Consider the following 14,826-nt stretch of genomic DNA (forward strand, 5'->3'; position numbering starts at 1 on the left):
GGATGACCTCAGGGGTAGTTGAAACCCTTGTTTCATTCTTACCTTACTCCAAAATTTAATTTTTCTGCACATATTGAATGCTCTGACAGACAGCAGACTTAATTATATGGCACTTTTATTTTACTTGTAACAAAAACCTGTGATACATTTAGGGGATGGGGGAGGGGATGACAGGTAGATCACCAAACTGTGAGAGTAGTAAATACTGCAGGAGGTAATTTATTAGAAAATAAATATCTATTTTGTAACAAATACAGTGAATGCAAATAGCCCTGATGCTCTACAGAGCAGCCATTGCACTCCTCAAATTCCTTTGATGTTACAGCTTACTTACTTTCCTGGAAATGCTCTGATTTACACTGTAGTTCTGACAATGCTCATCATTCACTTCCACTAAATGACTGTTATGTAAAGCAAAGAAATCAGAGGTGCAGACTGGATAGAAGGACTGTTGTAAGGGCTTCTTGCTTTTGGGATAATATTCTTGAACAATGTAATTGCAAAAAAGTGCAATTACACATCTGTAAAAATGCTAGATTATTTACTAGAATCCAAGCAAAGGAGAAACTCTCTGATCGTTTTAGTTTTCACATTGCACAGTCTTTGCAGGGTTAAGTAGGAATGTAATGCTGTGGGGATGCTGTTAAATTGCCTCTTTGTTTACAAGTCACTTTGGTTAATGGCATGAAGAGACTCCATTTGCTTTCACAAAAAAACGGAAAGATAAAAAGACAACAAAAACCTATTTGTCTAACAACATCTCCCTGAACAGTAATAAAGATTGTACTAGATTATTAAATAATAGATGAAAAACAAACATTTTTAAAGTGTACATCACAATGAGCGGGGGGAAAAAAGTCACACTAGGCAGCATCTTTTATTGCTTTATTTGAGGCTCATGTGAATTGTGCCTTTAAATGCTAAAGACTTCTAGCGGCAAACTATCTCAAGTTCCAGGTTGTCACAGGTATACCCAAAGGCCTTAGATTTCATGGCAGCATTTTCATTCATTCACCTCAAACTAACCTCTAAAATTTGTATGTGAACTCACTTATCAAAACTGCCATCAGAATAATGTGGCAGATTTACAGTGAGAGAGGAAGTGACTTCATAAGGGGAAAGATAACTGTCTATAGACAGGATTATTTATTTGTTAATCATTCATGGTTCAGTTAGCATTTTGTAAAGCACAGTGGAAGGAATTTCCTCTGCCTCAAGGACTACAAAAAACCCAAAAAAAAATCACCTACCAGATTCACTGAATGATTCAGAGGATGGCTGTATTTTAGAGCATGTCTTGGTCCATTTCTTCCTTTCTTTCCCTTTTTGACATAGGGACATAGGTGCATGACCTTATGTTTACCTATTTTAGTATTCACAGACAGAACAAGAGCATCTCTTCTTGCAGCATAATACTCCCCACTGTTTTTCAGGAAGAGCTACTTAAGTACATTTCTTGGGCTGTTTCCAGCCTCCCTTACATATGAATCTGAATTTTCAAATACAGGCACACACTACACAAATAGGACTCCATCTCTTACATTTGGTTTCACTGAGAACATATGCTAATGAGAACATGCAATAATTAACAGACTGTATATAAATTGGAATGTTATCAAAAAAAAACCCCTCCAGTTTTGCTCCTTCTTGCCTGCTTTAAATATGGCTGATAAGTGTGGCATATTTTGACATGCTTAAATAAATTAGAGTCATCAGTGATTTTTAGCTTTTCCCTCTCCTGGGGCTAAGGAAAGGCTGTGATTCCTCATAAACTTCAACCCTCACCTTGCCAGTAACCCTCAAACCACATACTAGAAACGCAGGCTTGTGTTGTCCCCATAAAGTCAGCAGATGCTGGTTGTGTTGGATCCCAAGCAATCAGTGTTTGCTATGCTGTCCAGTGCAATGTTGCAGGGAATAAAACAGGATCAAGGTTCTCGTTGCATGTGCAATCATGTGCAGTCAGCCTGAAATGTGGCCCTCAGCGAACGATCCAACTCCATCCCATGCATTAGTACATTATAGACTGTCCTGTGCAGTTGGCTAAACATTTTGATACTTTTTATAGAGGGCAGAATTGGTTTTCTCTCTCTCTCCACCTATAGGCAGCAGAACTCTGAAAGGAGTGCAGGGGCAGTAGGACATGAAACCCAAAGCTATTTGACTCTATAACATTCAAAAGCATACATGATTTCTTTTGCTTGTACTATATTTTTTCCTAGCAGAAAAAGTCTAGAACAAATGCAAACTGCTGTAGAACATCTTTAAAGGATCATCTGTGACTTGTGCTGATGATTTCTGGGAGAATGTGGCCCCATGAAGTTTAACAAACAACGTTACAGTACGTCTCGCAGACAGTCTCTCACTACTTCAACACTTCTCCAAACAGCATAGTCAGCATTTCATTTTGGACCTGTTGCAGTATCTTTTCTAGTTGTTAAAGATTTTTTTTTAACAAAAGCACTATAAAAGACTGAAAAACAGCTACAAAATAGTCCTTTGCCAAGGACTCTGCTTTTCACTGTAAAAAAGCAGCCATTAAGTTTTTTAATACAGCTGGTGCAATTTCAGGTGCATTCAGGTGTCTGAAGAGTACAATTTCAGGTGCATTCAGGTGTCTGAAGAGTACAGCTACAAATTGGAAAAGTAAAATACTGGCCTAGTTTGTTTCTAAGAATATTGCTACTGACTTCAATGGGATCAGTTTTCTTCATAGTAGTTTTTAAGGTAGGAAAGTTTCTTGACTGCAGGAATAACATTTATCCCAACATCTTGTTTACCTGAAGAACCATGAGGCTGATTGCTCCATCAGTTCACCATCAGAAAGCAAGATATTTTAGTTAAGCCTGGATACGCCATTGCTATCTTTTGTACTAGAAGATACTAAAGGCACTGAGGTGGAGGTACACCCTTCTACCTGCTCAAGATTACTCTCATACTCCTGCAGTAACTACAGGAACTTTCATAAGTTAGTTTGGCACTTTTGTGAGTATGTTACATCATCACAGTATCAGTCTATAATCCTGAAATGTTTTGGTTGTCTGCATATTTCTGCTGCTTGAGTTAAGTAGCAATTAGGATGAAAGATTTTTTTATAGTTTATTTCACATACTGTTATAATATTCACTTCTGATGGGATTTTTCTTTGGGAAACAAGTCATCTTGTGTCAGTATGACTTCATTGTGTAGACAATTCTGATTCATCAGGGGTCTTGCAAATATCATTATAAATGTATGTAATTCTTTTTCTTTGTTTATATATTGGATTGGATCTGCTAGTTTTGGTCAGCATAACAAATCAGATTTCTAATGCACTTTGGATTTCAACAATACATACAGCGGGACAGGCAGCTGAAAAACCCAAGAGGGATCTTTTCTCCTGAGACCACTTCCTTGCCTCATGGCAAATTAGGATTGTGAAGATGGTAGAGCTGGAAAGAATTTGTGGAATGCTGAATTTTTTTTTTTTTTTCTCTTGTCTCTTGATGCTATAAAGACATTATCAGTCTGTACTAGTGGCGTACTGTCCCTTGCTCTCACTTGCTGTTTTTATCTCTGCTGACATCCAGGTCAAACTGCCAGCTTAACTCCTCTTGTCTTTCCTCCCTTTCTTATTTCTAGTCTTTACCCCCAAAGGTCTCTGCTGCTCTGCTCTGCAGAATTCATCTTCCAGCACATTTCCTCTGATATTTGCAGTGTTATAACTTTTCTCCTTTGTATTTCTTGAACTAGAAGAATCAGCTCACCTGCCTTGCCATATAGCATTAGGTATCTGACAAAAACTAACTGCCAAGACTCCTTCTGTGGTCAATGGAGAGAGATAATTACCTCCAGAGGCTGATTCATGCTGTCCATATATGAGGGCAGAATTAAATCACCAAAATACAGCTGCTTCTACCAGTAAAGATGTCTCCAGATATCCAAAGCTATGTCTGCTGTAGTATGCAGTTGTGTCAGGAGTACACTTTTGAAGGAAGTCTTCTGGTTGTCTTCACAGACTGGGACTCGGTTCACACTTTGTTGTACCCACACTGGATTCCTTTCAAATGAAACTGGAAAGAAAGTTGATCTTTGGGAGTGCACATAGTTTTCTACAACCTCTGGACTTTGAAATCAGTCCATGAGACCATATTTTAATTAAAACCAGTCTGAGTTTCTTCTGATCTAAACCATTTCCATATATAAATTAGTAATATCACTAGACTGCAGAGTGAAATTCTTGGGCTGATGACCCAACAGCCACAGCTTATAGGTGTTTTAAGGTACCATGAGTTACACGCCTGTGAATGCAGTGCAGTAAATGAGCTCCTGGTGATCATCTTTTGGTTTAAATTCAAGTGAAAAGCTTACAAGCTTGGAGAATGCTTAGTGTGAAAATAAAGATAACTGAGAGAGAGAGATTCACTTGAAAAGTGACCTCCTGATCTAAGCCAAAGCACCACTGTAGAGGCACAGTAATAGTCCAAGACATCTCCATGATCATGAGAGATATGACACAGAACTTGTCAAAACCAGGACCCTTCTGGAGTGACAGCCAGAGGCTGTTTGGGAGGTGACTTAGCAGCATTATGTCACTGAAGAGCATATGGTTAGCTGGTCCCTCTGGAAGACAGGTAAGATAAATTGCTCTGTCTAGGCGTGTCTCCCTTGAAGAGAGAGGAATTCTACACAATTAGCTATGCAATTTTTGTAGTCACATGAGGTGAAGCCCATTCTTTGTCAGAAATTAAACTGCCTGAGTCAAAGAGAAATACTTCAATAGAAGAAATTACCATAGGAGACCTTAGGCATTTATACATTCCTCTAAAAATCTTGCATAAGCATTCTGCTCCTGCAAGTGCCTAGAGGCAGTGCCACCGTATCTGGGGCTGAGCACATAAGTGCTTATCTACTGCCCAAGGCCATCTAAGAGTGACAGGACAGGCACTCCCAACCCGGGTCTCTTAAGGACCTTGAACTCCAAGCACACCATGAAATGCAAGGCAAACTGGCAGTCACAGCTGCTGCCATGCAATCCTCTGCCAGACAACTTCCTTTTGTATCTGTTCCTACATGTGTGCAAGAAGTTTAGGTAGCATCCCACAATGGATGGATTACAAAATTGCTGGTTTAATGCTCTGTTTTCCTATCCATATCCCTCCACACACAAATGACTGGAAGATCGTTATTTTGGAGCTTGACAATCTCTGCAGATACACAACTCTTCAGCATAATTAAAAGAAAAAAAAAACCAAAACAGAGGGAGGAGTTAGCATTGTTGGGGGGAGGGGGCCTACAGAGCATTGTGGTTTTCTTCTCATAGGCTCCACTTTGCTCAAGTTGTTACATCAAGGACCAGCTTAAATGTAATGTGTTCACAATAAAAACCCAAACAAACCTATATGTGCTGCCCCCAAACACAGTGAAGCACTGACGCATTCAATGGTAAATGCCCATTTTGAAATGCTTTTCACAATAACATGCAAATTACATACCTTGCAAGACTCACAATTTAGGATACATATGCAGTGCTTTTATAAGACATTAAGGCTATTCCTGTCAGTAAGTACTTTCTATGTTTCCTTCCAAAATGTTTCAAGAGATTGCCTGAAAGCTTTGTTGGTACAAGAAACTTTATCTGTCAAAGTGCTTTAAACTGACAGATTGCTAACAAAAATCCATTATATTCAAATCTTAAGTAAAATAATATACTGTCTAACAAATAATTATAATAAAAAGATAACACATTTTTAGATCAGAAAAGCCACACTTCCAGTGTTTTTCACTTCCCAAAGATATTGAAGAGTATCCAGTGAGATTCCCAGAGAGCCTCTGGTCCTGGTACTCAGCTCCAGTGCTATTAACAGGGAACAGAGGCAAATAAACAGTCTCTGTGAAGTCTTAAAAGCAGAGCTACAGTGAAAATCTGGAGAAGAACATGGGGTTGAGTCAACATTTCTGGGAAATATTCTGTGCTTTCTTTCATTCTTTTTTAACCAGTTGAAGAATATTTTTTCCACATGTGTTTTAAATTGTGTGCAGCTAGTACCTGAGGACTCTGATTATAATAAACTATTTCTGCTTGGTGCAAATACTTGGCAAAGAGAGAGGATTTAAGTTAGCTCAGAAATAATTATTTTATTGACTTTTGGCTATAATATTAAGCTTCACTGCTTCACTGAATGACCTTTCTTAAAAAAACATACTGCAATACACTTCAATCCTATATGCAGTTTCTCTTTTGTGTATAGCAGGTAACAAATTAGGATGAATTTTAAAAAGTTATGCTGTTCCCATGCTCCACCTGCTTAAAGCAAGACCAAGGGGATCCCTTGTTCACTGCTTTCAAAGTTTCAAAAATTAGGAATTTACTCTTGGTTTTAAGATCGGTTCTAAGGTATGCATTATTGATGTGCCAGCATTTATCTCAGTAGTCCTAACTAGTAATCAAAATCATTGAAATTATGTAAAGATGGGCTTTCTAGACATATTTTAAATGATAAGGTATAGTTATTGCTGAGTAATGAAGCATTGGTCAGTGGGAAATGCTGGTGGAGACACAGCTGTATTTCTCACAGGATGCTTTTGTTGCATCACATCATTTTCGTTCCATCACTGACAACAGTTCCTAATGCCTGTTTGAGCATTTATTCCACAACTGGTGCTGCTATTCATCTGCAATTCATTCATAACTAATCTGTAAATCCCCAGACCCTTTTCCTTCTGGTCTGTCTATAACACTTCCCAAATGGACAGACATGATTAGACCTGGTGGTAAGGCAGGCAGGTTATGCCCTCTACAAGGTTTTTAGTGCTTAAAAAGCATTCAAGGTTCACAGCCTGTGGAGCAGATATATGTTAATGTTAATTTTGCCATTTATGCTAATTTGGCCAATTTACTATTCCTTGTCTCTTCTCCCATAGTTCAAGCTTTCCTGTCAAGGCTTCCTTTAAATTAGACTAAAAACAGTTTAGGAGATAAATTTTGTCTCCCTTTAGCTTTTACAAATTCTAGTCCTTTGCAGAGCTGAAGAGGGAATAGCTGACACAAGGGAGACTGGAAGAGTACCCTGCCAAGTAAACCTCCTGTGCAGGACAGAAGTATTCATGCATAAAAACCACTATGCTGTACTCCAGGGTACTCATTTCCCTCTTTTACTGAGAGCAGTGTGACAGTAGTCACGTCTATCCTCCTTGTAGGATTGAATGTGTGTTGTGTACCTGGTTGCTAAGATGATCCAAGCAAACAGCACTATGGAGAGCTTAAGAGGACATTGATGGTACTGTAGAGGTGTTAGAAGACAGGTGGGGTTGATTCTGCCTTCTTCCAAGTCCTTCCTTGGAGCAGGAAAGGATTTTTTACCCACTGGAGCACTAGTCTAGAAGCATTTAAAGTCCCATTGCAAGAGTTGTTCAGTCCCACTGTATTGTATGTTTATTATAGATTATAAAGTGGAGAGGCAAGGCAAGGGAAAAGGCATAGATATAGGTAAGGAAAAGAGGGATGAGTTTCAAAAGGTACTTGGCTCCTGCAGTTATTTGTTGTAGATAAAAGTTCTTGTGGATGAGTTTTGCTTTTACTAAGTAGCTGAATGGGTTTGACAGATGCACCTAGAAGAGGACATTGAGTGCTGTAAGAGCTGATCTAAAGGAAATATCGTCTCCATTTTCTGAAATTTCACTGCAGACTGAATGATCACTCTTCTGTAGGAAGAGCTGTTGAGTTTTTAGTATGTTTATGGTTTTGTTTAATATGGTCATCTTGCACAAAACTGGGACATCAGTCCTGCTGGGTTTGTGGATGTCACATTTATGCTCAAGGGAAGCGTAACTGTTTGCTTGCTGTTCTCAGTTTCAATAAAAGCCTTGGAGGTTGTAATTCGAGTAATTCACATTTTTAAATATTGATATTGAATTGGGCTTGTTTTCAGCTTGGCAGCTGTCTTTGCAGATACTTCAAAACTCATTCTAGAGATGTTGTGGGGGTGTTTTCAGGGCTGGTGAATTGGCCTGTTCTGATGGGTGGACATTGGCCAGTTGACTTGCCACACAGTTGGCTTTCAGTAGTGCTGCTGTCTCTGGCTTGTTTGGTGGCTGTGGATAGTAATTTCATTATTCTATGACTCCATTTTCTCACCTTTAAAACAGGTGGGATTATTTTTATTTCCTTTGTAAAATGCTTTGATATTTGCTCTATATCACAGCAAACATTGCTAATAGTAGTCATATATATTGGTCTTTTAAAGCCACAGGAAAACTATCTGTGATTCTGGTTTAGTCCCTGCAGTCAGTGGGGGTCCCTAAAATAATTCAGAATTAAGAGCTGGGAGAGAGTGGCTGATGTCCAGACATGCCCACCTCCCAGAGGTGCGACTGCAGCTTCCACAGGAATGTCCAAGCTCACTCTGAGCTCTGGCACTGCTAACAGGCTGCCCAGGGTGGTGTGGAGCTCAGCATGTGCTGCTGGATGCACCCAAGTAGCTCAGTGGATGGATGCTGGGGTGATGAGCCCACGCTGAGCTCCATCCTGCTGCAGTGACACTGCTGGAGCATCTCCCCCAGTTAATTTAAAGCTAGCTCAAGGATGTCTGCACAAGCTGTGGTTGGGCTGTGACTGCAGTATAAAAATGCACCCTACAGGAGACCACAGGCAGCCAGAGCTTCTGAGAAAGTGTCTTAGTTACACTTGCAATCAAGCACAGGCTGCTGGCATCACTTCAAATTCACCTTACCTTTGGCTCATCATTCTTCATACTCTGCAAATATAGCTCAGCTCTCAAAGGGAAGGGTTTGTTTATCCTCTTCACCTGTCATGAATGGTGTTCTAGACTAGATAATGCTTTAGAGAAAAAAGAATTTAAATGCCTCAATTTTCATTTTAGTTGCCATTTTATCCATACATAACTCTCATCTACCTTCTTTCCCATCCAAAATGTGGAGGAAGCTTTAACATGGTGACAGTTATGCTGAGAAATAAGCACTGTCACTGTTTTGAGAGAGAGAGAGAAATTGAGGCAGAGGAATATTTATCTGCCATGGAATACAAGATGGGAGGAGGAATTGGCTCTATTTATTTATTTTTCCCTAGGGGAACCAGTGGTGTTGGGATCATATGGACTGTATCAGTAACTCACAAACTCACAAACAATTGCATCCTGATCAATTTTTTTGCCAGGTCCCCTGTTTTTGTACACCTTATACCAATGTTTATAAGAGAAGTCGTAAGCACACTTTAAAATGACACAGCAAATTAATAATAAACTAAATAATTCAGTAGTGTATGGAATGAGCTTCCTCCTAGGACATATCAGATAAATAAAACATGGGTTAGAAGTGTCTCTGAATGATGGTATTGTAGGAAAGGCATCTCAAAAAATCAGGGAGTAATGATCACATCCTTTTCTGTTTTATAGTCTTCCTTAATACATTTACACTATTTGGCTCCAAATTTAATTGCTTATGGATAAGGTATATCTTGAAAGGAACTGGCTTTAAGTCTCGTTAGCTGTGCTAAGTATCAATTCATTTGGCAAAATAATCTCCCAGAAAACAATTTGCCAGTTCAACGCTGTTTGATGGCTGATTTCTCAAAGATCTATTCTGAGTATAGAAAGGAGCCACATGATTCATTCAGCTTGTGCATATCTATTTTATCTCTATAGAAGGATTATATAGGGAGAGATAAAGGTTTGTTAAACGAAGTATCATTAATCACCCTGTCCGGAAATGTAGACTTTGCAGGAGCACGCTGTAATTTGCATCACTTTTGCTATGCCTTGTCACTGCTGCTGCTGAGAAATAACAAACCTGTATTTATGAAAAGGACAGGTTTAAGATGAAAATAATTCTATCCGAAAACTGTGAGAATGGTACAGAATCCTGTCGCCTGCACTCGTTCAACGGGAGAACACTGTATTTGTAATAAATTCCTTTTGCTTTGGATGAGTTCTGCATTTTCAATGAGGTTAACTTGGCAACATTCTAGTTGATTTTAATAAAAATAGCTGCTTTGAGGACAGGGAGCTGAGGTTGCCAAATTTACAGCTGCCTTGCACAATTACTCTTACACCTCCTTCAGGGCTGCTTAGAACCAGTAAGCAAATTAAGTGTATCGATTGCAATTTTGTTGGACTAACCCTTTTTTCTTAAGGAATAAACTTGATTCCTTTCAGTATGTGTCTGCTCAGAGTGATCTCTTTTCTTTTCAGCCATAACACAAAGACAACATCATGGCTGGATCCACGACTTGCGAAAAAGGCTAAACCTCCAGAAGAGTGCAAAGAAAATGGTAGGTGATTAAGTTTTCCTTGCTGCTCAGAGGGGATTTTCCTTTGTGTGTGTGTCTCTCTTTCAGTTCTTACAAAAATCAGGCATTTGGGAGAATGATGAAAGGTGTTTAATTGCTGCTTTGGTTAGAAGCCATAAGTGATACCAGTTCTCAGTGTGCCATGTGTTTCTGCTTTTTATTCCCCTTTCTGATGCTATCCAAAGCTGAGGATCACAAGTGTGTTTTCTGCCTGTTGTGTGTGTGACTCCGGGACTGACCCTCTCCCTCATCTCCTACAGAGAACTTTGGTCTGCAGAACAGAATCCCTTTTCAGATTCTGAGCTTTTAATCTACAGGCGATTCAATGCATAAGGGAAACTAGCAGCACCGTGGGAATATGAATATTGTTTGATTTGTATTTAAAGGTACAGTGCTATGCTATTTAGTAGCCAATTTAAACAAAATAGTGTCTGATAAAACAGGGTGTGGGAGGGGGAAAAGAGATCAGTGTCTGTCAGAGTTCAGGGCTGGATTTGGGGGGTACTACATTGGTAATGCTTTAAAATTTAAAAGCGTATATACTGCTGAGGATGCTTAAAGGAGCTGTAGCTGTTGTGCAGGAGAGATTATTCTATTGACAGATTCAGAGATACAGAATAATACAAATCATATAAAACTCTATTTGTGTTCAGTATAATTTCTAATTTTCCTCTGGTAAAGTTTACCAATAATGAAAATAATTTAATAAAGTAAAAGAAAGAATGTGTTGTAATCGATCTCTTTCTGATAAGGGGTTTTTTCATTGTTTTATACTTCCATGTCAGTTTGATTAGTCAGTTAAGATGTAATGATTTCTAAAGAGTGCTACTTATTTTATTGTTGTGAGATACAGAGCATTAAATGCATGCATACTGTGTGCATTGATTCAATGCAGCTTTTAATATTTTAAATGTATTAATATGTTTTCATGTACTGCATCTGATTTATTTTAAATTTTCCAAAATATATTCATTTGGCTAATGTAAATGCTATTAACAGAAAGGAAACTCAGGGCTGATTAAGAGGTCACTGAGGAGTCGCTGGCTATATGAATTGCAGGGTCAGTGGTTTGGTAAAAAATGTTCCTGGGTTGTTTTTCTTTTTTTTTAAGTGACTTTCTTTTCAAGGATTGCTGTATTCTGAAAATCGCTTCCTTATTTCAGCAGCAATTCTGACGTTCTCTTCTGACATCAGAAATTACATGTCTGAATGATTTTGTGATGCTTATTCTAGCACGGACAGCATGAGCTCCCAGACTAAATTCTACAGTGATTACAATAGAGGCGTAATACTGAAACAAAACAAGGGCATGGGAGCTTAGCTTTCTAAATCTCTCACATTACTTATATGAAGCTGTATCTTAGCCTGCTCTTTAAAAAATCATAATTGAAAAAGCAGGAAAAAAATCCACCTGTATCTATGGAGTTACATTGCACAGAGTTATTTGGAGTAAATATGTGTTGCCTTTTTTTTTCTTTTTCTGCTACCTGTTGTATACTGAGATCAGAGCAGCACTGAAATGTTAAAAAAAACCCAAAGCATCTAAAATAATTCAAAATTAAGATTTGTGCATTACAGAAAAAGCATTATTTTATAGTTATTTGACTACTGGATTACTGAATCACTATAGTATGCTGGGTCATGTTGTTCTTTTAAGGTTGCTTAGCTCATTAATGCAAAGTACTTGGAGTGATGCATAAAAGACTTTAGGGAGAGATTTTCTATTCTTACAGTGATTGTTCTTGCAACATCCTCTCTTTTCTAAGGTTCTTCTGTTGTTCAAAAGTGTCGTTTGGCTTGCTTTTTTTTTTTTTTAATCCAATACCTGCAGAAGAAAAAGTTCTTCAGAATCACTTACATGCCTTAAAATGACTGTACCTTGCCATGGAGGTCCAACACAAGGGACTTTGCTATAGCACACAGGGATTTGGATTGTTTGTTTAAATTTAATCTAACTTCAAGAATTAATTTCAGCTATGGCTTGGTAGATTTTTTATGCCAAACATCTTTTCTGTTGCACTTTATGATTTATTCCAGCATATTTTATTCAGAGATACAAACTTTTAGAAAGGCATCAGTGTTTAGATAGGAAATCATACTTACCTTGATGTTTTATCACTACCTGCGTAACTCGTGCTTTTCATTGGCATTCATTTTGTCACATCTGAAACTTATATTGATTCTCTGAGATACATTATGAGGTCTTTATCTTCTACCAGATTCTGCTATCAGGTTTTCACTGTGAATAACCCAATTTTTTTTGTTCTCCTTTCAGTGCAAATCCTGCCAAATCCTCCTTCTTCATTCTGCCACGAGCACGCAGTTTCCACACCAGACAATGTCCAAGCAGAGTACAATATCAGAGTCCTGATGTTCTGGGCTGGTGATATTGAGGCCCCCCTCTGCTCCAAGCATTTCCTATCTTCCACTTTCTGCTCTTCAGTACTCCTTTGCCAAATCTGATTTCTTCATTATCTCTGGCTTCTGTATCTGCAAATCCCAGTGCTTGCTCATTTCCTTTCTCAAAATCTGAATCAATCTTCCAGCACATCCCTCCTCTTGAAAAATTTTCACATGCCTTTGCCAAGAGATTGACAGGCTCTACCAAGTCAAACTTTCTTTACCTGCATGCTGTGGACTCTTTCTGTTTTTCTTTAATGACACCTACTGCTCTAAATCCCTTTGTAGGTCAGGAAGTTTTAGGTGCTGATCTTTATTTCTGTCTCTCTCTTGTGGAATTTCTGTGTGAGTTTCAGCAAATTCCTTTGACTTTTGCTCTGTCAGACCTACTTAGATGGCAGGTCTTTGAAGAAAGAGCTGCCTCTTACTCTCTGTTTTTATGGTGCCAATCTGAATATCATAATAGCAATAAGCAGAAATAGCTGGCAGTTCTACAACAGCTGCAATTTTTTACACATTTCTGATTTCCTCCAGAAAATCTTGACCTTAATAGAAATAATTGTGTTTTCTCTGCTGAAAATACAAATTAAATATGCTGGTTTTCTGAATTTAAATACTACTTTTAAATTATTATTCCTTTTTTCATATCAAAAATAGTTAAACAATTTTTATGTGTCAACTACTGCAGAAGTTATAGTTCTGACTCCTTTGCTTCTGTCAGCTAGGTTCCCTGGTTGCTAAATTTCATGTAAAGTCATAAAACATAGCAGAGTCACAGGCTTTGCATGATTACAGGTACATTATGTGAGTGGTCTTCTAAGACAGTCTGTTCTTCAGGAGAGAATATGGAAAAAATGACAAGTCCCATAAGGCAGTAAGAAATGTAGTTTAATATTGAAAGGCAGTTCATCTGTAATGACACGAAATATCATAGGTTTTAGAACATTTTTCATTTTTCATTAAGGAATGTAGCAATTAATTTTTTTTTAATTCTTTAATTCATTTTAGGGAACTTTTATTCTGGAGAAAAATCAGCAATTTCTTCTATATCCAATTTGGGGATTAAACAGCTGTTAAAATTTCCTAGGATCAGATACGTCAAGTTTCATTTATTTCTTTTACAACTTTCACTAATTTCATTACTAATCCGTCTCAAGCAGTAGTCTCTATCACTCTTAACCCTCCCTTTCTTTTCATGTCAACCTCCTTTCTCCTATCTCCTAGTTTTCAAATACAAGTAGGCCTACAACTATAAATAAAACTTTGATTTCACCTAGCATTCATCCGTCATCTGTCTTTCCATCTCCTCCACACCCACCAACTTGACTGCAAAATATAGATGTTTATGTAGGGTGAGCTCAGTTGCCTTTACACTTCATTGACTGCAAATGTCAGCTCTACTTTGGCACTTAGAGGACACAGACACCTGACTCACAGGTAAACACCTGTGAGCAGACAGACTGCTGCATTTCAGTGTGTTCATATGGAACTGCACCCCACTCTCCTATCCTGTTTGGTTGGGTTATGTATTTCCCATTCCCATAGTCACAGGCAGTACCTCTGATGCTCTCACTGCCCCACAGAGCTCTTCAGAATTTGTCATTGGTTACCTGATTCCTTACTATGCTGCAGTAATATGTGCAAATCTTTCATATTTTTGTTTCATAGATGCACTTGGGCATAGGCATGCTGGTTTTATGGGAAAAGCATTATTTCTTGATTCCCTTACACTTATTTGTCACTGGAAGCCGTATAGTGAACTTTCATCTTGTACAGTTTGGGGTTTCCAATACCCACTAATGGCAACTTGTAGAGGATAAATACTTTCCTTCAAATAGTTTTTTATTTGATTGTAGTAGCCTTGGGTTTGAAAACAAATCTTTCAGCAGTCTAGGATACAAGGAGTTGTGGGCCTTTTTGGCCGATTGGGATGTATCCATTTCAGTGATTTTCATGTCAAACTTGGACAGACCACTGCTGTAGGAGCAGTGCTAGAGGAGGAACTGGAATGAGGAGGAAGTGCCCTACACTGTTGAGTGAAAAAAGTGTTAGCAAAACATCTTATAACTCCAGACCAAGCCCCTGTCTCTGTTGAAGGAAGGATGTCAGTATGAACTGGGAGAGAAGGCTGGCTTTTGGGT

The 14,826-nt window shown here is 38.4% G+C and overlaps 1 protein-coding gene across 13 annotated transcripts in view; it reads left to right on the forward strand.

Annotated features, from left to right (window-relative positions):
• MAGI2 (membrane associated guanylate kinase, WW and PDZ domain containing 2) overlaps positions 1 to 14,826 on the forward strand; it is a 699,878-nt gene that overhangs the window by 465,484 nt on the left and 219,568 nt on the right. For all 13 annotated transcript variants that reach the window (XM_085039895.1, XM_085039928.1, XM_085039912.1 and 10 more), the window contains one exon: positions 10,188 to 10,267. In XM_085039895.1, the coding sequence (XP_084896021.1) occupies positions 10,188 to 10,267 (80 nt within the window). The remainder of the gene's footprint in view (positions 1 to 10,187; positions 10,268 to 14,826) is intronic.

The sequence above is a fragment of the Lichenostomus cassidix genome, chromosome 1Aa (genome assembly GCF_008360975.1).
Source record: "Lichenostomus cassidix isolate B80296 chromosome 1Aa, HeHo_3.0, whole genome shotgun sequence".
Taxonomy (NCBI): domain Eukaryota; kingdom Metazoa; phylum Chordata; class Aves; order Passeriformes; family Meliphagidae; genus Lichenostomus; species Lichenostomus cassidix.